The sequence below is a fragment of the Caenorhabditis briggsae genome (assembly GCF_000004555.2).
Source record: "Caenorhabditis briggsae complete genome, chrI, whole genome shotgun sequence".
Lineage (NCBI taxonomy): Eukaryota > Metazoa > Nematoda > Chromadorea > Rhabditida > Rhabditidae > Caenorhabditis > Caenorhabditis briggsae.
The window spans coordinates 4,461,867-4,485,150 of NC_013489.2; the positions used below are offsets into that span (position 1 = coordinate 4,461,867).

Genomic DNA, 23,284 nt, shown 5'->3' on the forward strand with positions numbered 1-23,284 from the left:
ACAAGTTATAAACCGGCCCGTTTGCAACTATGCCAAGAATAGCGTTTTCAGAGCAAAACAGACATTTTCAAAAATACTTTCTCAACTTCTAGGAAGTTCCAGAACATGGAATTCCGTATTTCAGACATTTTCTCAAATGGTTTTTTTCAAAATTTCCAATTTCTCCACAACTTGGAATTATTTGAATAAAAAAGTCTGAAATATGAAGTTTCATTGAATTCTATGTATAACACATAAAATTTCATGTTCTGAAACGTCTCAGAAGTAGAAAATCGTCTCTGTTTTTGAACTGAAAAAGCTATTTTTAGTACTGAAAATCATATAACTCGGCTGAAACTGGTGGACGAATTCTGAAATTCTCAGAAGGGTTTCAGCCAGGCCATCCTTGACTCATCCTGAAAAATAAATCTGGGCCTGGTTTTGAGGTTCCCTTGTTAAACTAGCCGAAGAAGTACCGAACGACATTCAAAGTCCACTTCTTCTTTCTCAATCGTATGACCAATTTTATTTCCAAGAACAGCTACAGTACCCATTCCCAAAGTTCCGCCTATCTTTTTAAAAAGTTTTTTCAACTTCACTGAACTCATCCTGTACTCATTATTTTCTGTGTCCCCCGACCCATACCAAAATGACATTCTTCACCCTTTTCTCATTATTTTCTCTCTTCCTTTTCCCTTTTTTAACCAGACTTCGTTTCGCTGATTATCCCTTGTTTCCCCGTTCTGTGAGCTTTTCCTTTCGGGAACATTCTCGCGAAAACCCCTTTTTTGATTTGATTTTCAAATTGGATCTTCCTTTCTTCAGCAAAAACACATTTTCTCAAATATTCCAAAAAACGGGATATATGACGATGTTGTGTGGGACGAAAGAAGCCGTAGAAGTACAATGATATAAAAATGAAAAAAAATTCAAAGTTCTTTCTTCTTTTTTTCCATAGAACATATTTCCTTTTCAAACTTTTTCTCATTTTTTTTCCAGAGGAAAATGAACTCATCCGAAGAGAACCAATTCATCGGAAACGCTGGAACATTGAAGAGCAACAAGGAAGGTGAGTACTATAAATGTGGTAGAGCGATAGCTTTCAGATTGTTCAAATTCATAAATTGATTTCTAAATTTTTCCAGAACTTCGCCTTCACTTGTCGGAGAGTGATGATTCGTTCAGCAACCGTAACATCATCAGACGTGCCAAGCTGATGAACAGCTCGCACTTCGTATGCATCGTTATGACTGCCACTCTTCTCGTCACCGTCTGCGGAATCGTCTTGCTTGTTCAAATCATTGAGCGTTCTCGTCAATAAATCTTTTTTCTTTTTGTTTTCATTTTCAAAAAAACGAACTGCCCCCACGCAGGATTGAACTACGGACATTTGGTTTACAAGACCAACGCTCTACCACTGAGCTACACAAGTGATTCGCGCAGCGTCTATAATAGGTGAAATATTGTTCGCGGAAAGTCGCCATGGGTACATCGGAACATGCCTGCCGCAGGCCATTTACAGACCAATTGCGAACGCGCCACCGCAAACGACCAATATTCGCCCTATCGCGAGCAAATCTCCTACGATTGGCTTGTCGCGAGAGCGATAATTGGCATATATTGTTTCGAATCTGGAAGCTAGCAGCTGCTAAAAATTGTTTATTACACAGAAAAAAACAATGAAAAGCGAAAAAATTAATTAAAAGGTATATTATTCTCTTCCGCTGTTGTCGAACTGGCTGAAACGGCATCGGAGCTTCTCGTTTTGTCCATTTTTGCCTCAGTCGATGACGATGAGCAGAAGATGATGTTGATTGTTGCTTCGAAGTAACTGAAATGAATTATCTAGATTTTAAGCTCCCAATTATTTTTGTACTATACCTCTGACCATACTTGTAACGGGCCGTGCCGGGCTTTTTCCGGAATTTCGGAGGCCCGGCCGGGCCCGTCATTTCACTAGTTTCGAAATTTTCAAAAAACACATAAGGGGGAACCTTATGTGATTTTTTTCGACCAAAAAATTTTTTTTCGAGTTTTTTCGATCTTTTTTGATCAGACAGACAAACAATCCGAAATACGAAAAAAAATGAAAAAAATTATATTGAGAGCTCAAAATTTGGCTCAAGAATACAGAATTTTTGACACCGGGCCTTCCGGGCCGGGCCCGGGCCTTGAAAATTTCCTCAGGCCCGGCCCGGGCCCGGGCTTTGGCGGGCCGGCTCGGAATTTTACAAGTATGCCTCTGACACAAGTTATCGACTGGAATTTTTTTCGAAATCCGCGAACTTAACACTTCCGTCTGAAATCGACTTTTTCTCTGACATTCGTTTTCAAATTTACCCACTGTTCCAGAACTTTTTCCTTCCTCATTCTCAGTTGCATTTTTCTGGAGTGCCCAGTCGACATACTGGAAAATTGAGATTTTCTGGTACCCTGTAAAAATTAGATTAAAAATTCGGATTTTCTGGACGCTTCTTACCTTTTGAAAGTACAGAAGCAATGCTTCTTCCAGAGTTTTTCGAAATTTCGGCTTCTTGCTTCCGACTTTTGTCTTCCGGCCATTTTCTCTATTTTTCTGCAAACAAAACGATACATTCATGGTTATACAATATTGTAGTATAGTATTATATGTTAATTAATAGATTCCGAACAAAAACTGCGAAGAAAACGGCGAAAAAATAAGTAAAACATCCAAAATAAGAAAAAGAAGTTCGGAAAATAAAAAACAAGAATTTCTTCGCGATTATTCAATTGTGGACCTTTTATAGGGCCAGTTAGTAATATACGCATTTTGCTCGCGAATGGTCAATTGTAGAACCTCTCGTTCGCGGTAGATAAGTAATTGGTCGATTATAGCCCTTTTTCTGTAATTGGTCAATCACGAATCACCTGTGTATAAGGGCATAAAAGTCAAACTTTTCTTTTTTATACATGAAAGACAAGTAGGTCATACAAAGTGTTGGTTTGGTTTTGGGGTTGGTGAACGGAAAAGGAAAAGAGACGTAGCATGTGTTCACGAGAAAGCCAACATGATGATTGACTATTGGAAAATGAGAAAACGTTTCATTTTGATCCGATTTCAATATGAGATTCATCTATTTTATTCTGCTTCCAGTCATTGGTTAGCTGATTTAGTTTAAAAATTACAATGAGCTTTTGAAATTTTCTTTCAGTCATGGCAGATAAAAACAACACTGCTGCTTGCTTCAGAGACCTCGTTGTTTTGGTAACTCATTCACTTATTCAATAAAAAAGTTTTTTTTTCTCCAGAAAAATATCAGTAATGAATTCATCCTTCTGTATGCGACCGCTGGTGGCAATGTCCTTCTTCTGATTCTGAATTCCACAATTCTTTTCGCAGTTCTCGGATATGTGAGCAAAGATGAATTTTGGTTTCATCTGAAAATTCAAAATTTCAGATGAAGCCAGTCATTTCGGAAATTCGTAAGCAGACATTTATCATCATTGATAACATTCTTCGCTCCTATATTCCTGCTGTAATTGAACCCAACGAATTCTCAAAAATCATAAATCCGATGTTTTCAGGAAATCCGAGAAGTTGTTGGCTGTAAACCAGAAGTCACGTTGGATGGAGGAGAAGAGAAGAAAGAAAAGAAAACGGCTGGAAAAGCAAAGAAAAGACCATCAAAGCCTTCGAAAACGTCGAAGACTTCAACTGGAAAAACCGGAGCATCCATTGCAACAACTGGAGGAACTGCTGCTGCCAGTGAATAGAAAAACTCATTCAAATAAAACAATTTATTTTGTTTAGAGCAGTATCATTTTATCACAATTTCGATAACTCGTAAAAGTTTCTTTAGAAAGAAAGAAATTACAAATATAGATATTTAACCTAAATCAAAGAGTCACATCGTTTCTGGAATTAATTTCGCTGCTTGGTTCTTCCTGAAATTAAATTGAATTGAAGAAAGTTTTGGGGTTGGAATCTTTGGAGTTTCTTATTAAGACATTTCCCAGAAATTTCGGAAGTTGGACTTCCATTCGGTCGGGAAATTTAGCTGACCGATTTTTTGCGCTCGCTCGTCAACCTGCCGAAAAGTGTTTGCGTACGTAGAATTTTATTTTACGACGCATTTTCTGTTTTCTGAATGTGGTACGCAAACACTATTTGGCATGTACGAATTAGGTCGGCTGTCGGTCGACGGATTTTCGACCGACCGAAATCGAAGCCCTGTTTTCGAGTTTCCTCCAAATCGTATTATAATTTCAAAATATTAGGTTGGCTAAAAAATAATGAGTGGTGTGCTTGTCGGAACGTATTTCTCTATCCGGAGAACATTTTTGCTCCCCCTTTTTTTTTATTCGAAAGAGCGTTTTTTTGCGCATCGTTTGATATATAGTCTCAGTTTGCCATTCTGTTTTTTCAATTGAGAATTCCGTTTAGAAAACGTTGCTCCAAAAAATGCGCGGGGAGGTACAATTTCAAGTTGGTCAAAAATGCCGCGCAAGCTCTTAGTTCTCTCTCAAAAATATTCAAACAAGCTTTTCTATAAAAAATTGATTCGTACGCTAGTTTGAACGTTTTCATCATGACGATGAAAGCTTGGAAAACCGTGAACACACCATTCGACTAAAAACCATTGACAGTGAACTGCTGAGAGACTTAAACGAGTCGGATCCTTGTCAAACGACTCGTAGTCTTTCAGAACCGTTTTCTTGTACTAATGGTACCATTGAAAACCATTTGCACAAATTGGAAAGTCGAACAGTTGAGGAAGTTTTTTCCTCAACCACTCCCTTCTCGCACTTATCAGAATTATCCTTCTTTTCGCGAAGAATATCGCCTTTCTCGATTCTTATGTTATGTCGGATGATAAAGTGATTCAGTACGATAATACTACTCAGAATAGACAACGGTTGTCCCTCGGAGAACCGGCCAAAACAACTCGAAATGAGAGATATACGGAAAGAAAGTAATGCTATGTGTATGGTGGAAGAGCAAGGGTCTTGTATGTTTTGAAGTTCTGGAAAAAGGTCTAACAGCCACTACTGAACTCTATCAATGATAATTGGGCCAAATGCAGCAAGCGTTGAGACGTCAAGGTGTGAATACACCAACGACAAAATTCCTTCATGATAATGCTCGGCCCTTTCAGATTTCCAGTAATTTTGGCACTTTCAGATTTCCAGTAATTCATATCAATGCGACCCTCATTAGCCGAGAACACTTCAAAAGCCGCGTTGAGACCGAAAAATGGGGGGTCGCCTACTTTGGGTCGCAGCCAGTGGGGTTCTTTGGGGTTCCACAGCGGACCCCATTCTTTGCGCGGATGTTGGCTACAAGTAGTTGATAATTATGGCAAATAGCTTTTGAGTTAATCTTGTCTACTTCCTTTTTTATGAAAAATTCAATTGATCATAAAAACAACCATTATTTTTTAGCCAACCTAATATTTTCTCCAAAAAACTCACCAGCTCGCGAAGAATATAAGAACTTGTTTCAGCAATCGTGGACAACCTCTTCAGTGCATGATCACTTACAGATCTTGTTTCATCCGATGTCCCCTAAAACTTTGAATTATTGTCGTAGGAAGCGATATAAGAGAAGAAGATATCGTGGGTGATCTATGATGTTAGTGCTTTTTCTGTATTTTATCTATTTCACTGTTTCTTTTCGATGTATTCGCCCACATCGTTCCCATGAGCCATCATGAGAACGGTTTTCTTTCTCTATCTGTCCGCATAAATAGCGGTTTTGCCGCTGTATTCTTCACTCTTCAATAAATCATCAAGTATTATTTCTTCATCCGGCCTTCTTACAACAACCGACTTCTTCTTCATTTTTCACATGGTGACCCAGGCAGGGTTTCACTCTTTGTTATTATGAAACTCACCTGCTCCATTTTATCATACATTGACATTCTTGTATCCTCATCTTCCTCTTCAATTCCATCTGTTACCCATGCCATTCCTTTCCACACCTGAACAAATATAATTGAAAATCGAACTTTGAAAAAAGATTAACCTGGTGCATAATATGAACTGCAGGCGCCAACATAGCTACAGTAGCCCGTGATTCTTGCCTAACTGTTAATCGTGTTCCGTCTTCTGAAGTTGCCATACTCTGTGCAGCGTGTCTCTGCATTTGTGCCCTTAATCCTGTCATTTTTGGACTCGATGTTCCGTCCGGATGCACTGGATACATTTCTTGCATGTAGTCCTGAAAAAGGGGAGAGAAAGTAAATTAGAATAGACAGAAAAAAGGATTTTTATGGTTTCTGGCTTACTCACATGTAATAAAAGACAGAAATTCGTATACCACATGGGATTTGCACATGCTCCTGGGTTCGCTATACAAAGAGCACATGCGAGCATAGTTCCTGAAGAAATAATATGAAATATTGATGAAATTCCGTAAAAGAGAAACTCACCAACAATGCATAAAAGTACGATGTAAAGCCCGAAATTGTACATTTCGAGATCTATAATTGCCATTGTGATACAAGAACACATGATAACAAATAGTATCATGATGGCGAGACACGCGTAGAACATCTGAAAAATTGATGAGATGAAAAAGGATGTTGAAAGATTTGGGGGAAAGGATTGGGGATAAGATGTTTGGTCTTGTTTTAGATTTATGAGAAGATTAATATGAAAAATGCTCCGTTGACGGACTTCGGGCATTAAAAGTTTATATTTAGATTATTAAGGTTCCTGTTTTGAGACAATAATTGAATATTAACTTATTCAATCACTTGAAGATGTCAAAATATAACCATCTATATTCACATACTGTGTTTTTGTTTCAATTCAGAGATGTTTGGAATAGTTTTTTTTCAGAATTTCCGGAATGTCGAAAATTCCGAGTTTCAAAATTTCGGAATTTCAGAGAGATATTTTTCTAACAACATGAACTGATAACATTTTGGGCAAATCATTTTTTTTTGTATTCAGAGTTAAGATGACAATCATATAAGTTTTACTGTGCTGATATCGGTCTATAATTCGAGACTAATTTTTAAGCATTTTAATTTAATTTAAGGTAATTTTCTGAAAAAAAAATCTTTCGAAGCTAGTTTTTTACTTTCAGCTCGCGCGTTCTTTATAGGCTGAGTGACAAAAGATGATATCTTAAATTCGGAAAACGGTAATTCATGGAATAATCTGGAAACCATTACCGGTCTACATATTTTTTTACTAATGCCGTAAAATGTATGCGAAATCCGAAGATTTAGACCCCCAAAGTACTTTTAGTAAGTCTCATATCACTCAATCAGAAATATACCTGATCAGGAACCAACATTGAATCGAGCTTAGAGGAGTGTAGTTGTTTTTTTCAACACAGAGAAAGAATAGGAGAATGTGATATATCAAAGTATTCTGAGGATGGAATGAGATCCTTTCCTCTGCAGTACGTAGAAATTGGATAGTAATTTGTAAATGAGCAATGTCAACTCCTTCTCCTTTTTCATTCTTGTCTTTTTTCCCAAACTTGTGGCCCATGGAAAATGAATTCCAGGTCTAGATTTCGCTACTTAAATTAGGACAATACATAGCTAAAAGAAGAACATCGAAAAGGTACGCCTTGTAAGGAAAAATGAATTGTTGAAAATTTTGTAGAAGGCTCTTTTTTTAGTTTTTTGAATGCAATTCGATGCGATCTCTTCTCCGATTCCTTGTCTAATTAGACTTGGATTCAGAAAATAAGAGAAGAAGATAGAATTCTATGAATAGAAGGACTGATTTGTGAATCCAAAGAAGTCGAGGGAGAAGGAGAAGAGGAAGGAAACACGAGGCGATTGCACAAGGGCGTTGAGAGGTAATTGGCAGAGCAATCAACATGAGAAACAAACTTTCTATCTGTTTTCGTTGATTCTAATGAGCACAAAATGTTGCAGAAAACGGGAAGGGAGGTTAAAGACTTTACGAACTAAAGTGGAAATTTTACTGTACTCTTGGTTTGGAAGTATGCCAAAAATATATAATAGCTTCCAGCCAGATAGCAACATTTTTGTGAAGACGAATTAAGTTATTTTTAAATTCCACTTTTTTGAATTGGTAAATGTAAAGAAAAATAAATCAAAGGGGGGCTCCCACCAAAAACCTTCATTGCATTAAAATATTTGAGAGGCTATGTATTTTACTGCGTGGGAACTCAAATCCTCTACCCAGTGAGTCAATTTTTTTTCATTTTCCATTGCGTTTTCAGAGGTTTCGGTTTTTTTTTTTGAGTTTTTTCGAAGTAATATTATAAAAACATACCAGGCTGGTGGGCCTTCGGCGCGACTTAACCTATTTATTTTACTGTTCGATTTCTCTTTTCAAAAGGTCACGTCGAATTATATTTGATTTTCAAGCTTTCCAAAAAATCTATTGCGTTATTCACGTAACGCAATAAATCAATAGTTCGATCAATATTGCGTCACGCCCCTTCCTTCCATCCACGTTAAAAAAATCCACATATTAAAAAAAAAAAGTTTTTCTGTGGAATCAAAATTTTTGAATTTTATTGCTAGATAATTATCGCTTGCACTTTCTTACTGTAAGAAGCTCTTTGCCTACGCTGCTTTTTTTGGTTCATTTTCTTTTTGATCTTTCGATTGGTCAAATGCGATCAAAGTACTAGAAGGCCCTAAGGGTCGCCATGTTTTGGGGTTCATGGCTAGGTGTTTCTCACTGAACGTCCCCCTTGAGCAAAAGATTCAATCGAAGATTTAAAAGAATATGACATAATCCTTAAAAAGCGTAGCCAAGACTTCTATATCAGTGAAAATGAGCTTTGGAAATTATCCAACAATGGTCCTCGGAGACCAGGGCGGGGGGACCCTTTCTACTGAGCCTCTACGTGGCGAAAGGAATCAACAGACGAAAGTCTGGCTAATCAGTACAAACTTATTATTTTCGTTTTCTTTGTTGATAATAAACGCTGTTTTCTGTGGATTTTGACAATTGTCAGGAGTCTGGAGCTCGTTGGTCAGGTTTCTGATAACTTTTAGAATTTGATTGGTGTAAAACAGACATAGATTAAAGACTTTGCATTCACAGAGATTTTTTGAAAATTCAAAAATTTGATTTCTATTATATAAGGAACATAACTTTGTGAACATTTTAATGCAAAACAATTAAATACAATTTTTCTTGGCTGGAGTCCCCATTCCATGAATTAAATCATTTTTCTCTCAAAAAGCTACATTAAAAAAGAACTCAATTGCTCATTTCGTCTTTGCAAAATGTTGTGAAAAATGTTGAATTTTCTAATATTATTTTTGCTCAAATTTCAAGTATTTTGGGAATACATGCGATAACGAAAGAATATGATTATTTTGGAATGAAATATTCACTCGTTTAGACTGAAAATTGCTTGGTCCAAACCAAAGTGGCAATTTTTGAGTATTGCTATGTGTTTAGTTTTATCGAATTAGCTGGAAATCAAATAAACATACGAAGTTTTGTTCTTAAAACCGATTGCAACACTTTTACAGCTGAAAAGTGGAAACAAAGAACGTTGTCCTCTATGTGCTTCTCCTCATTCAATTCTTATGAATATTTCAGAATTGTATTAATAAAACACATCCTACATTAAACTTTTCCTTTTTTTTCAAACTAAAAAATGTCCTCTTTTTTCGACAAGACATAAAACAGCAAATGAGTTTAGGAATTGGACGAACTCAAACTGAAATCTTACCACTTCATCATACAACATTTTTCTTCCGTTTTTAGGAATATTTCGAATAAAAAGAGCCCGGGATGAGACTGGGAGAACCAACAAAAACTATTAGAGTTTGGGAGAAACAAAGGGAAAAAAGACGAGAAATGGCTAATTTGGGATTGCAACTTCTAGATGAATGGGCACCGATAAATGGAGGGACCAAGCGGGGAAAAATGGAAGAGAAGGCTCAACTTGTGGGTTCAAAAAGGGTGGAGCAAAGAGAGAAAAACGTCCCGGGGGTACGATTTCAGAGAATGAAAGAACACTGTTTATGTGCATGCACTTACGGATATTGAACTGGATTTTATTTATAAATCAGATTAGAGAACTGAAAAGTTAGATTTAAATTGTCTGAAAATTGAGAAATATATGTTTTTTTACTTTTCTAAAATTACCGTATTTCCTCTAATAGAAGCCCATGGCTTCTATTTTTCAACCTACCTCTGGGGTGGACTAATTTTGAAGAAAACGCTCAAATTAGAATGTTTTCGGCTTTCAACTGAACTGGAATAGTTTTCACACGACAAGAATTAGCAGAAAGGACCAGAAAACCAAAAAAAAAAGAGTATGGATAACCTAACCGGAAAGAAACATGAACAGCCAGGGTGGACTTCTATTAGAGGTGGGCTTCAAATAGAGGTGGGCTTCTATTAGAGGAAATACGGTAATATGGAGACTAGAACCTCTATAATCAAAAGATCACAAGAAATTCGATACTGAAATTTGGAAATTTCTGCAAAATTTGGACCATTTTGGTGATTCTGAATTTATAGTTGTCATCTGTTTTTGACAGCTTTTGAGTCTTCTGAACAATTATTGAATTTGTTATCTTAGTTTTCGGGAAAAAATTGTTGATTTTCAACTCTAGTAGTTGAGAACCTTTTGAAGCAGTTGTTGTGCTAAAAATTCGTTTTTTTTTCGTTTTAAGAAAAAAGTTTTTATTTCTAAATTCAAAAGTTTTAAATTGGAACCTTTTCCATAACTTCAAACTAAAAAAAATATTTTTGTATTAGAAAAAATGAGTCATCAGTTATGTTTTTGGCACCTCTTCATATTATGAATTAAGAATAAAACTTTTCTAGCAGGCTGCAACACATTTTCATAATTAAATTACTTTTCAGTCTTATTAAATGTATATGTTTACTGTCTTGTAATTCCTTAACGTTGTCCAAATATTGAATCTGATAATCTAATGTGTTTCTTTGAAAGTTTGAATGATATTAGTCAGAATAATCAAGAAAGTTATTCAGTGAAATTCAATAATAGCTTTCTAAGAATACCAAAACGATATTAAATTAGCTTGAACATCGGAGCAAAAAAAAGTTGGTTCCGGAAGGCAAAAAAAAAACCGGAAGAAAAATAGAGCAATTTTGTTTCCAAGAAGTCATCCAAAAAAAAAGTCTTTCACGAATACGAAGTCGTTTTTTTCCATTTTTGGCAGTGCCCACACTTCAATTAAAAGGAGTGAAAAGGACGTGCTTCCTCATAAAGTCTGTGTGAAAAGAAACACGTAATTGCTTCGGAAAACTTGACGACGACACGCACTCGGTTTTGACCGCATATTTTTCTTCTCGAGCAAAGAACTTGAAACTAAGGAAGGTTGTGTCAGAAATAGAGAGAAAATAGAATAGAAATTGACATTATTTACGTATTCAACTGCAACTGGGATTTATGATCTGACTTGTTTTTAGAATAGAGTAAGAAGGGAAAATTAGTATTCCAAAAATGGGTCACTTGATATATCCTATTGAGCTTTCATCTTCATCTCATCGGTCAATCCTACAAAAAGCTGTTGAAAACTTACAGTATCGAGTGGTCTAGTTTCACTAATAAGCTTTGAAATGTCGACATCGTATCTTGATTCCAGGAGCATAAAACTTGAAAAACTGCTGTTATTTACAATATACTAACCCGGACTGAAATTTCTAACAACATAAAATTTTAGTTAAGCGTTGTACTGGGCTTAAATTTGAAATGCAAAAATTTCGAATTATTTGATCAACTTTGAGCTGCGTTATCGCTTTTCAACAATGGCGTGCGAGAAACATTGTTCTGTTCATCTTCGGACAATCATAACAATACCTAGACTTGAGGACTCGCTTTGAAAATTTCAGTAGTTTTGAATCAAGCATAAAATTATTTTTTCTACCAATTTCTATGCTTCCAGGATACTTTTAGCCCGGATAATTGTACATCACCCTGTATTTATTGGTGTTTTCTGAATTCTTTAAACTTTGATAGTGTCCACAACAAAAAATTCTGGATTTTCAGATGTGATAGGAGGATTCCGTCTATAACGTTTTGCATTTTAAGCCGATGTTCTCTTTCTCGACTTTGTTACTATCGTAAGAGATTGAAAAATCGAGTAGTCTGAAACGCCCTAACAATAAGCTTTTTCTGGTTACCAAGAAAACCCTTAAAATAGCAGGAAGCTAAGAAGAAAACACGAATCAATATATAGAGATGAGCTTTGCAATGAGGGAGATGCGATTAGCTTTTTTGCTCTCATTGCCTCGTCTCCGGCCGCTTTTGATTCATTCAAATAGAAAACGATTAGGCAGTCAAGGCCAATCTGGATTAGAAAGATAAGATGATTAGAGAAGTAAAAAGGAGAAACTAATCTGAAGGAGAGAAGATGTAAAGAGATGTCTCTGAAAAGGGGAAGAGCCAGAGAAGGGTAAAAAGAAAGTGTGTGTGTGAGATGTTTAATCGGGCTAATATATATTTCTGAAAAAGAGAATAGTCACCTTTTTTATGGATTATTTCTCCTTCTCTTTCATACACTCCTTTCATGAAAGTCCTTTCGTCTCTTTTCGGGGATTCTTTTTTATTCATAGTTTTTATTCATTCTGAAATAAAAACTCACCATTCTAATGTTTTGATTGAAAGAATATTTTCTCACAATCCTATTGACAACGAAGACAAAGAAGTCGGCTATATTTTCCTAACCAATTTTGATTTCTGAACTATTTCGTTTGGTTTCATTTGAATTTAAGAGGTGTTCATGCGATTATAAATATAGTGAAAGAACGAGAAAAGACTCTGAAAATCTGGAAATTTATAAACAGGAACGTGCATTGTAGTAAATTTTGAATCTTGAATCAGGTAGGGTTTCATAACGTAATGAGATGTTGAAGATGAAGAATTGTAATACAGTTTTGTAGGCAGTTATTTTGTACGATCGGATCAAAAAAAATGGTAATAAAGATTACAGAAAAAGAACGAATTCGTTTCAAAGTGTTCAATTATAAAAAGAAATGCTAAAACATTGTTTAGAAAAGAGCAAGCAAGATTGAGGGTTCAAATATTCATGAAGGAAATAGGAGATTCCTGGTGGTCGAGTAGAAAAAACAACGTTTTAACTTTAAATTATAGATTGCCTTTAACAGAAAAGCTCTTAACTTACCAGCTGAGCTATCTGAGCAAGTTTCCAAGTTCAACTCATGGCCTATATCATTAGAAAGCCCATAAAACTTCCAAAACTGATGCCAAAACTTTGTGAGAATGCTATTTCAATAATTTCTGAACGTTTTGAACATTTTTCTGCACTTTTCAAAAAATTTTCAAACAGTAATTTTCGAAGTTTAGGAGTCCCCATGGCCTTTGTTCAAAAACTGTTTCAGACGATCGAAAAACACTCGGAAATTAGCTCTTAGAAAAAAATCCTGCAAATCACTTTCAAAAACGCCCGTTCTGATACAGAAAAGTATCTGAAGTTAATTATTTTCATTGAATTTTCAAAAACTGACCGATTCTGACTACCGTAACAATTCATGCTCCAAAAATCAGAATATTTCAATTTTCAGTCTAAAATGAACGGGCATATAATTATTTTGAACCATGGGACAAGGGTGTAAGGATCCGCCCGTGCGATGTCTTCGCTCTCATAAATATTCATAATTCAGCCTACGTCTTGAAAAATGGTCGAACGCGCGGTGAAAAACGGGACTCATAGAAATGGGACGACATCAGAGCACAAATGAGAAAAGAACAAAGAGAAACAATTAGAAAAAAGAGAGAGAAAGAACTCATTTTGCTCTTTCCATACATATAAAGATATCCGGAACGGAAATTGCTTGCTATTCATTATACTATTTTCTGTTGATTCGAATTGTCAGAATACGGGAAAAAGAGATGACTGACTGACATTTGACGGGGAAGAAGTTTTTCTGTCGCTTTCAAACAATTGGAATAAAAAAATAACGGAAAAGATACAAACAAAGTGGTTGGATGGGAATGAATGAGACAAAACAAAGAGGTCCCTTCTGAAGACACGCGATTGTTCCGGTCGTACTTCAAATGAGTTTCGAGAGGATCGATGAATGGAAAACATGCAAAAAAGAAAAATGGAAGAGAAGAAGAAGAAGAGAGATGGTTGCAGATGGGAAAATTGTTTCGAAAATGATGATGACCAGCACATGTCAGAAATAGTTTTAAGGATATAGAGGAGAAACAGAACTTAATGATTTAGACGGTTCAGATGGATATTTTGGGATCAGAAATGCAAGAAATCATTCATGGATCTAAACAAGAGGGTACACCTTCAAAACAAAATCGTTGTAGCTTTATCATGTCAAGTTGCAACTACAAAATATAACAACAGAATGGAAAAACAACGAATGATTCGGATTTATAGATGGAATTAGCTTTGTTTTTTTCTGTTTCTTGTTTGGGTTAACAAAAAAAATACTGTCACTAGTTGAAGTAGCATAGTAAAAAAGTTGTATTTTAAAATTAAAGTTGAAAAACTTCAAAATTATGTTCTTTCAAAAAAAAAATCTAGAACTATTTATGTCATGAAAACTATCGTTTTTTATCGGTTTTATATGAATATCAGTAATTTTGGAATAATAACTAAAGCCATTGGTATGCGAAAATCCGAGTTGTGGAAGAGACAATTTGGTCCCCGCGGCCACGGCCACGGCCAAACTACTGTAATTAGTCATATTTTTAAACAAGCATAATGGTTCTCGATTCTTTGTTGAACTGATAAGACTAAACATCCGATATTACTTCTGTAACTTCAAAATATAATTCTTCTGATCTCCCATTTTTGGAAAACTCCTGATGATATCCATATTCTCAATATTCCGAGAATTCCAGATATAATAAACATAAATTTTTCACAAGTTTCAAAGACCCCTAAATTCTAACAACATCAAAAGAATCAGAATTTCAATATGCGGTCCATTTTTTTTTCTATTCTTGAATACTGTTCCATTTATCAACAAGAGATAGCAGTATGTGAATACAACGTGATCATCTTCCGTGTCTATAAAATTAATTAGCCACGCTTTCCACAACTCCACTAAAATGTCCCTATGGACTCCTCCTTTTCTTTTATATATTTTCCCCCCGTTTTCCTCTTTGGCAGGTTTTTTGTTTTGTATTATCTATTGAGACACCCAAAAATATTTCAGAGGGAATCGAGGTGATTCATAAAACACGTGGAAAATATGTCATCGTCTTCTTCTTGTGCCAAACCGGAATTTCGAATCGGTGAATCGGTTTCGGGATTCGAAGTGATCAAGAAAATTGGATCGGGAGGGTTTGGAGCTGTTTATAAAGTGCAGAAGGATGGGATCGAGTTCGCATTGAAAACTGAATTTATCGACGATGAGAGTGATGATACGCTGAAAAATGAAGTTCACATGCTCAGATTGATGCAATGGTCGCCATCGTTCTGTCGTCTATACACTGCCAAGAGGGTAATTGATAGTTGTGTTTTTTGCGTTTTTTTTTGTAAAAAATAGAAAATTTTCAAAGTTTTTTAATTGGGACTCCAACCAAAAATTAATATTTTTTAATTTATCAAAATGTGTAGAAAAAATATGTAGATTTATATAGCAAACGAAGAAAAAATTCACAGAAATAGTAAAGCCTCGAAAAATCGCTTCTCATCAATTACTGGAAACTTCTTGTCTAAAACTCTTTATTTGTTGCTAAATGGTTGGTGGTGGTGGTTTTGTCTAAAACTCTTTATTTGTTGCTAAATGAATCTACATATTTTTCTACACATTTGGATGTATTCAATATAATCAATATTTTTTTGGTCATGGTCAATCTTTAAAGAACCATATCTACCAAGTAGTGTTTCAGCTTCCATGGCAGAATCAAAAAGTGAACATAATGGTGATGACACTTTGTACTCGGCCCGTTTCCCGACTCCGCCGTATGATGCCTGATAGACATTTCACCAAATCCACGGCCGCCCGTCTGTCTCTCCAACTACTGGAAGCACTTCGCGATTTGCACATATCTGGAATTATCCATCGTGATGTGAAAGCAAGTAATTGTGGATGGCACGCTCCGACTAGAAGAATTCTTCTTTTTGATCTCGGTTTTTCTAGAAAATATGTTCGTTTTTTTTAGCAATTATTGTTAATTTAAGTTTTGAATTTCAGCTTGAAATTGATCCGATCACAACCAAGATGCGTCATCGGGCTGCACGAAAAGATCCAGGATTCATGGGAACCAGCAAGTACTGTAGTGTATTTGCACATGATGAGAATGAGCAAGGAAGACGGGATGATTTATGGGCGTGGCTCTACAGCACTGTTGAGTTTTTCCTTGTGAGTAAAAATGAGTATCTTACAAAGTAAAAACGAGAACTCAGGGAACACTTCCATGGTCCGATGAAGAGAAGTCGGTTCGAGTGAGCAATATGAAGAAAAAAGTTGGGAGGAAGCTCTTCTTCAAATGTCCTCGTGAATTCGCTCTGATGTATGAGCACATTCGGTGAGAACATTGTTTAAAAATTTTCGAATCGAAATTGTTTTGCTTTCAGTCAACTGAAGTATGATTCTTCGCCTGATTATCAAATGATGACGAACCTCTTCAAACAAATGTTCATTCGTCTCGACATTGAGGATTCTGATCCTTTGGATTTCGAACAGGGATCCATATTTTATGACGAGTATTTCGTTTCTCAAACTGATTCGGAAAAGGAATTAAACAGTGATTTGGGTACTTCAGATGAGCTAGAATCTCATCATAATAAAAGATCAGAAGTTGTTACAATTGGATCAAAAACCGATTCTAGTGAAACCGAGAACAAGCTTGGAAGGTACTTATTGTTTTCATTGATTCTTGTTATCAGAAGACATAGAATTCCAGACTTGCCGCTGGCTTCAATCGGGCAATCAATCGTTTGATATCTTTCTAGGTGAGCCTTGTACTTTGAAAAATTCAAAATTTAGTTTTTGCAGGAAACAGAGTGGAACAATTCGAAAACGATCGTTAACTACTTGTGACTACCAAAATAAAAATTGTAGTGTTATTCTTGTAAAAAAAAATTTCTCTATTATTATATTTTTCTCCTTAAAAAATGGTGGTGCTTACGAAGGTGCTTTTTTGAAGTTAGGGTATGCATTCTGACGCGACGGTGTACAGTGTTTAGTGTTCACACAGCGCGTTGTTATCGTTCCGTTTTCATCTACTTCACGGCCACCGTAGCTCAGCTGGTAGCGCGTGGCTCCTCCAGCGGTGAGCCCACAAGATACACTCCTTTAGGAGCTTCTATGAAAGGAACTTCGAAGAAATCTTTTTTCAGGTCCTCGCCTTCACAAAATGTTGGTATTTAAGGACCAAGATTTCATAAAGTCAAGTGTTTTATTTAACTCGTTCACTATTGGAAAGAAAAATAGGGAAATGCCTTCACATTGATATGAGTGTGAGAAAAGATGTTGAGAAAATATACAGTGAATTATTGCCATTCTATCCGTACTGTACCAGAACTTTTTTCGAGTGCTCTGGAAACTGTCATTGTCAACTGAGTCCTGTAGCCTTTGAATTTGCCTTGAAGACGCTCTCCATGCAAGCGCGAAACACCATCTGGAAGTTTTGATACGTTTAATAAGATTTGAGCGAAAACCCACTTTGATATTTTCCGTATTTGTTGCTGTGGTGAAGTGAGGGAACACGGATTTCTTTGGTTTCGCTGCTCGAATGAACTTATCGCAAATGAACTTGCTTGTATTGTCGTATGAATTCTCTTCTAAAACAGAATAAATAAGATGAAAAAATTAGAAATTTGAAGTATGTTACCTGCAAACTTTGAGAAGCATGGTTGCAGGCTCACTTGTGGAAGAAGCTCTTTGAAAAGGTCGACTTTGTTGAAGAACAGTAAGAAGACAGCGTTTGCAAGAGCATGTGATCCAGCGACATCGTTGAAAATCTTCAGAGCCACTTTCATATCGAATGCATCATTTCCAATTTCGTTGAAAAAATTTGGAAATCGGCTGAGCTTAAATTATCGAAAGATTATGTCATGAAGCGGATTACAGCAGTTTACCTCCGTTCGACTCTCTTCAGATTTCTTCGCGTATCCAGTCAAATCGATGACAAATATGACAACTTTCGCATCATCGAATAAATGGAGCCACTTCTTTCTCTCCGATCTTTGACCGCCCACATCAACCATTCTATAAATTCATTGAATGTTTTGAAGTTGAAAATTCTCAGAAATTCCTTTTTCTATTCACAACATCAAATTAACGATCTACTTGATCAGTAAACAAGTTTTGAATCACACCTATAATTCCCCAAATAACACAATTCAACCCAAATGCCCACTCAATTTTCTTACAGTAATGAGACACCGGTGTATTGGAAAACAATGCTGTTTATGCTGACAGTCGCTTTCCGAGAATGGACGATATCTTCCTCGTTCGGAAGATAGTCTGACTTTGAAATCCGATTGAGGTTCTCCAAATAACTGAAACCAGAACATGTGTTTGATACAAAGATCTCAAACTCACTATTTCGTCGAATCTAGCAGCTCGAATTCGTATCTCCGCTTGTAAACCTCTTGAATTTCCCGTGAGTTCCAGAAGGCAGTCAGAGGTTCAACGACATCAGGGATTGTTCGAATAGAAAACTCATCGGCAGCCATTGGAGCGTAGACTTTGTTAATATCGTGAACAAGCGATTCCAAAGACTCAAGGGAGATGCCAACGACTCGTGCGCCGCTGACTAGCTGGCGGTACGTCTGACGAATGTTTGTATCAATGAGACCACGATACTGAATTAGTTCCTGTTCTGTTTTGAAGCCATTGGAATGAATGATTCTGAAAAGAATTTCAGTTTTCAAAACTTCAAGGATGCAAATTAGCTAATCAGTTGGTAAAATTCAAAGAACTAAACATTTTAATGAAGAAGTATGCTGACTCACTGCATTTGTTTAAAAATGGTACTCTTGCCACTGGATGGTCCCCCAAGAATGAGTATCTTGATATGTGATCCATAGGTTTTCTTGTCATTCTCAAGGGATTTTTCAATTTCCAAACTCTCTTTTCTGAAATTGAAAAGATCAAAAATATGACTACGAAAATTGTGCGTTTTGAAGTGATAGAAAGTGCAAATTCAATCCAATGTAGACACTTTTTGCAAAAAGCTCACTTTGCTAATCCTCGGAGTTTCGCTTCCAGCTCTTCAGAGTGTGCATACAATTCCCCTCCATCTCCTTGACGACTCGGTACCATACATCTGAAACCAAAAATTCTGAAACTAAAACGGGCGAGGAGACGAATATACCCTTCAGGACCATGCATGCATTGATAACAATAATCAAGGCCTAAGTTGTTGAAACAACTAAACATCTCTGATTTTCTGTGGATCCTATACGTCGATAGCACTGATTTGGACTCTGCTGAAAATCTCTCGTTGTTTGACATTTTTATTCAGAAAAGAGAGGCAGAAATAATTGGACATGTCAATGTTCAAAAACAAGAAACAAGAGACAAAGTGAGAAATGAAGAAGATAAGAAGAAGCAGTCTAGTAGAAGAATGAAATAGGAAAGAGTAAGAATGAGAAAAGAGAGCTCAAATAAAATTAATTAATGCCCCAGGGACACTTTTTTTGCTATGTATCCCATTCACACCTATTGCGCATACATGCTTGAATATTATCAGTTATATGACACTCAACTAGTAGTATTTGACGATGGAGAAATAAGTTGGAAAGGAAAAGCGAGACGCCTGCTAATGAGCAGTTTTGGAATGAAAACTGAAGCGGAAGTCGAGCGAAATTTCTGATTTCTTTTATTCTAGAAAAAAAGCATAAAAGTACATATTAACCTGAATTTCTTTTTTTTTTTTTGGAAATGATGCTGTCGGGATTCTAGCAAGGATGCTCTCTCAGAAATTTTAATTATGGTGTAAGACTTCGGGACTACCGTAAAACCTGTATTAGAAGGGCCCCTTTAATAGAAGGGCTCTCTGAGAGGAGCCTGGAAAAATACAACCCCTCCAAAATGTGTCATGAAATTGAAATTTTTCCGGAAGTCAGGGAAAAGTATTAAGGGAATTCCGAAATTTCATTGAAATTACCTAGTTGAAACACTATTTTTTAATTTAAAAAACTTGCTAAATTTTGGTGAAATTGACAGGTTTTCATGAATTTTAAACGAAAATTCGTCGAATTTTTAAATGAAAAACTTCGGGGAAAATGGCCGGAAGAATAGAAGAGCCGGCCCTTCTAATACAGGTTGTTGGTCCTTCTCTAACGGCTTTTTTTAAGATCGGAAAGATTTGTTTGCTCGTTTGTAGTAATAATTTTAATAGGCAGATAAAGAGATTAGGTACTACAGTTTCCATTTTATAGTTTTGAATATCAAAAGTTCACCAATTATAATACATTTTGACATCTATATCTGACCCAAATTCTGAGTTTGGAGCACAAACACTTTTTCAGAGCAATCCAACCCGACGAATTGACCACTTTTCCAATTTCTTTGCGTCACTCAATTATGCTCTTGCTCGAGACAAATCCGAGTGTTTTTGGGAATGAGAAAAACGGAAAAAAAGAGAAAATGAGAGGCAGTGGAGATTTTTTGGGGAGAATTTGGGTGTGCAATATTGTTGGAGGACAAACTCTGAAAGAGAAAAAGTTTCTAGTTTGAATAAAGGAAAAGTGGAAAACATGAATTATCTGATTTTATAGTTCATATATTGACATTTTTTAAGTTTTCGAAAACTTTCGAAAAGAAAATTACAGGTTTTCGGTGAATTTCAAGAAAGTTCAGAAGAACTTACGAATTTTTTATATTTTGTAGGTTAAGAGTGAGAAACTGGATAAAAAGTACAATTTAAAATACGAAAAAGTTTACTCAAAAGTGCATACTTTGCTATAATATTGAAAAAATACCTTAACGACTTTTGATCTTCAGAATTCCTTAAAAACTTGATTCCTTCTTGTTATAAACATGGCTCTTTTCAGAAACTAATGAGTGCCTGGCCTAGAAAAGAGTAATATCAGGAAAAGAAAAAGAAAATCGTCAATAATCAGAAGTCACGTTTTCACCTTCTTCGCATTCTGAATATTCAGCACTTCTCCATTCGAAAGCAGGTGGATTCATCAAGAAGTTTTGTCTATTTTCCAACTTCCGATTTATAGTAATCTACTGTAGAAGACAATTCCTTTTGAAATAAAATACCGGTATTTCAATATGATTTTTTAGAGCTCATTCAGAATTATCATCTTTGAAAAAAAAAAGCAAAATCAACATCTAGACAGTTTTTAACGATGTAATGAGTCATTCATCTGAAAACTAACATCTTATCGGTAGAAAAAAACGCGAATGAAAATCGAATGACGAATAAAAATTGTTGAAAAGGGACTGAAATATATGAAATTAAATTTCACCTGCTCTTTAAAAAATCAGGTTTGAATACAAAACCAAAGGTTTGAAATGTCGAATCCCAGACAAGTTGAAGTTGGAATTTCTGACAAGGAAAAGTATTGCATAACAACAGAAAACAGGGAAGACAGAGTTCAAGAAAATTAGAAGCTGAATCAGAAGAAAAACACTGTCTTTCAGGCTTTTTCCAAATTAAAAGTTGATGAAATTTCAGTCAATCTACATCTAGGTACCGTAACCATCTGCAATGTTTCTTAGTGTGCACAAGGTGTTATTCTGGTACGAAAAAGGAGCTCGAATCTGTGGATTAGAAACGCCAGTGGCCGTGGGCGAAGGTCCCACAACGACAGTTACAGTACCCAAAAACTTCTTTTGTTTTCCGGATTTTTTCCCCTGTTTTTTTACTGCTTATTGTCAAGTTTTGTTCCCGAACAAGCCGGAAAATAATTTTTTTGATATTGGGAAAATCGATTGAACACTTACGGAAATCGGGATAATGAATCCGGAAAAAACAGTATTTTTAGGTTACGGTAGTTGTCACAGCTCCGAATTTTTTGTAACAGAATAATATAGAAAACAAAAACCTAACAAGACAACAATTCAGCCGTTTTAGGGTGAGAAGATGTCTTGTTAAAAAACCGAAGACTCCGCCCTTCGCATCCGTTATGGGCGGAGCCTGAAGCATGTATAAATCTCGTGGATTTCAGTTATTCGTTGCAAGAAAACATACAATAGTTGAAAACAGAAATTATCTCTGAATTTCTTGGACCTTTAGCTGAATAACAGACTGCTTCTGAGTATGATGAATCATGGTATAATAGGGGAGCAGTGATAATTAGGTGACTAAGTTTTTCTGTAAGTTTATCAAAACCATCAGGTTCAAACCAAAGAATTATGAAAGAGGATGCAAATGGCAATCGATAGTGATATCCTGTTTCATCTTAAAGGTGAATGACGTCAATTAGGGTGAAAGAAAGTTAATTACAGAACCTGAAACTTTGAAATACACAGATTGAATCATTATTACTCTGGTACAAAAAAATCGAGGTACGGACGAGCAACGCCGGTGGCAGCGGTCGAAGGTCTCACAACGACCACTACCGCAACCAAAAATATTATCTTATTTCCTACACATTTTCCGAATATTTAGTTTGGGAAGAAACAAAAGGAAAATCAACTACAAGCAGTGAAAAACAAGAAAATAAATCTGGAAAACAAAAATATTTTTAGGTTATGGTAGTTGTCGTTGTAGGACCTTCAGCCACGGTCACCGGCGTTTCTCTTCCACAGCCAGTATGATACATTTAAAAACGGGAGGCATTCTATACTTTAACATTTGCAGGTCAAAAGTAAAAGATCTATTTCCTCACCTGTTTTCCGATGTTTGACTTCGGGAAAAGTGATGGTAGATTAAACGGTTGAAGTATTGCTATAGAAAATATAGTGTCAATGAGAAATGTGATTTCTGGATGTTATCATTTGGCTTTATGAAGCACAACTCATACATACCTGTAATTACTAAAACCCCTCCTACGCTTTTGCTTTTAGTTTCGAAAACTCTACCCAATTATTAGTAGTTTATCATAATTTTTTTGCTGTTATATTCTGGTTTAAGGTTAGATTCAATGAAAGGTTTCGAGATAAATAACACTACTTAGTACAAAAAATTATAAGTTTTAGAAACAGAAATCACGAGAACCGAAGGGTTTTGAATAATTGACAACCACCACTTTCAAAATTTTCACTGATCACGAAGAAAGAAGTGAACAGTTGAAGGAAAACAGTCTGAAAATGAGTAATCAAGACTTTCCATACGAAAAGAAGGAAGAAATAGCATCTGTCTTTTTTTTGGCGGTGGTGTAAAATCGGAGAAACAGGTGCCAGGAACGCTTTATTCAGTCAGTGAAACCCTAAGAATGCGTCTGCGCGTCATCTGAAAAGGGAGAAATCTCCGGGTCGAGGAGGTCTGAAGATGGATAATTGAATTGTACAT

General features: G+C 36.0%; 6 protein-coding genes and 1 non-coding gene across 7 annotated transcripts; 3 read left to right on the forward strand and 4 right to left on the reverse strand.

The window, feature by feature from the left end:
- Nucleotides 1-984: 984 nt before the first annotated feature.
- Nucleotides 985-1,300, forward strand: CBG04037 (the record flags this gene model as incomplete). The annotated part of the gene is made up of 2 exons (XM_002639397.2): nucleotides 985-1,048; nucleotides 1,125-1,300. The coding sequence occupies 2 exons, from the start codon at nucleotides 985-987 to the stop codon at nucleotides 1,298-1,300; spliced, it is 240 nt and encodes a 79-aa protein (XP_002639443.2).
- A 39-nt stretch (nucleotides 1,301-1,339) lies between these two features.
- CBG28188 lies at nucleotides 1,340-1,411 on the reverse strand. Its single transcript has one exon. It is a non-coding gene (tRNA).
- Nucleotides 1,412-1,927: 516 nt separating this feature from the next.
- On the reverse strand, nucleotides 1,928-2,578 carry CBG04036 (the record flags this gene model as incomplete). The annotated part of the gene is made up of 1 exon (XM_045244058.1): nucleotides 1,928-2,578. The coding sequence occupies one exon, from the start codon at nucleotides 2,576-2,578 to the stop codon at nucleotides 1,928-1,930; it is 651 nt and encodes a 216-aa protein (XP_045092563.1).
- A 576-nt stretch (nucleotides 2,579-3,154) lies between these two features.
- On the forward strand, nucleotides 3,155-3,714 carry CBG04035 (the record flags this gene model as incomplete). Its single annotated transcript, XM_002639395.1, has 4 exons — nucleotides 3,155-3,205; nucleotides 3,250-3,351; nucleotides 3,399-3,476; nucleotides 3,526-3,714. 4 exons carry the CDS (start codon nucleotides 3,155-3,157, stop codon nucleotides 3,712-3,714), a joined length of 420 nt encoding a protein of 139 aa, XP_002639441.1.
- A 123-nt stretch (nucleotides 3,715-3,837) lies between these two features.
- CBG04034 lies at nucleotides 3,838-6,495 on the reverse strand (the record flags this gene model as incomplete). Its single annotated transcript, XM_002639394.2, has 6 exons — nucleotides 3,838-3,885; nucleotides 5,413-5,505; nucleotides 5,835-5,921; nucleotides 5,966-6,160; nucleotides 6,232-6,320; nucleotides 6,372-6,495. 6 exons carry the CDS (start codon nucleotides 6,493-6,495, stop codon nucleotides 3,838-3,840), a joined length of 636 nt encoding a protein of 211 aa, XP_002639440.2.
- Nucleotides 6,496-15,108: 8,613 nt separating this feature from the next.
- CBG04032 lies at nucleotides 15,109-16,895 on the forward strand (the record flags this gene model as incomplete). The annotated part of the gene is made up of 7 exons (XM_002639393.1): nucleotides 15,109-15,360; nucleotides 15,752-16,009; nucleotides 16,057-16,224; nucleotides 16,269-16,390; nucleotides 16,440-16,718; nucleotides 16,769-16,800; nucleotides 16,861-16,895. 7 exons carry the CDS (start codon nucleotides 15,109-15,111, stop codon nucleotides 16,893-16,895), a joined length of 1,146 nt encoding a protein of 381 aa, XP_002639439.1.
- A 524-nt stretch (nucleotides 16,896-17,419) lies between these two features.
- On the reverse strand, nucleotides 17,420-19,251 carry Cbr-gpa-14 (the record flags this gene model as incomplete). Its single annotated transcript, XM_002639392.1, has 9 exons — nucleotides 17,420-17,485; nucleotides 17,530-17,648; nucleotides 17,699-17,897; nucleotides 17,946-18,075; nucleotides 18,240-18,368; nucleotides 18,412-18,720; nucleotides 18,825-18,947; nucleotides 19,052-19,138; nucleotides 19,187-19,251. 9 exons carry the CDS (start codon nucleotides 19,249-19,251, stop codon nucleotides 17,420-17,422), a joined length of 1,227 nt encoding a protein of 408 aa, XP_002639438.1.
- Nucleotides 19,252-23,284: the final 4,033 nt, after the last annotated feature.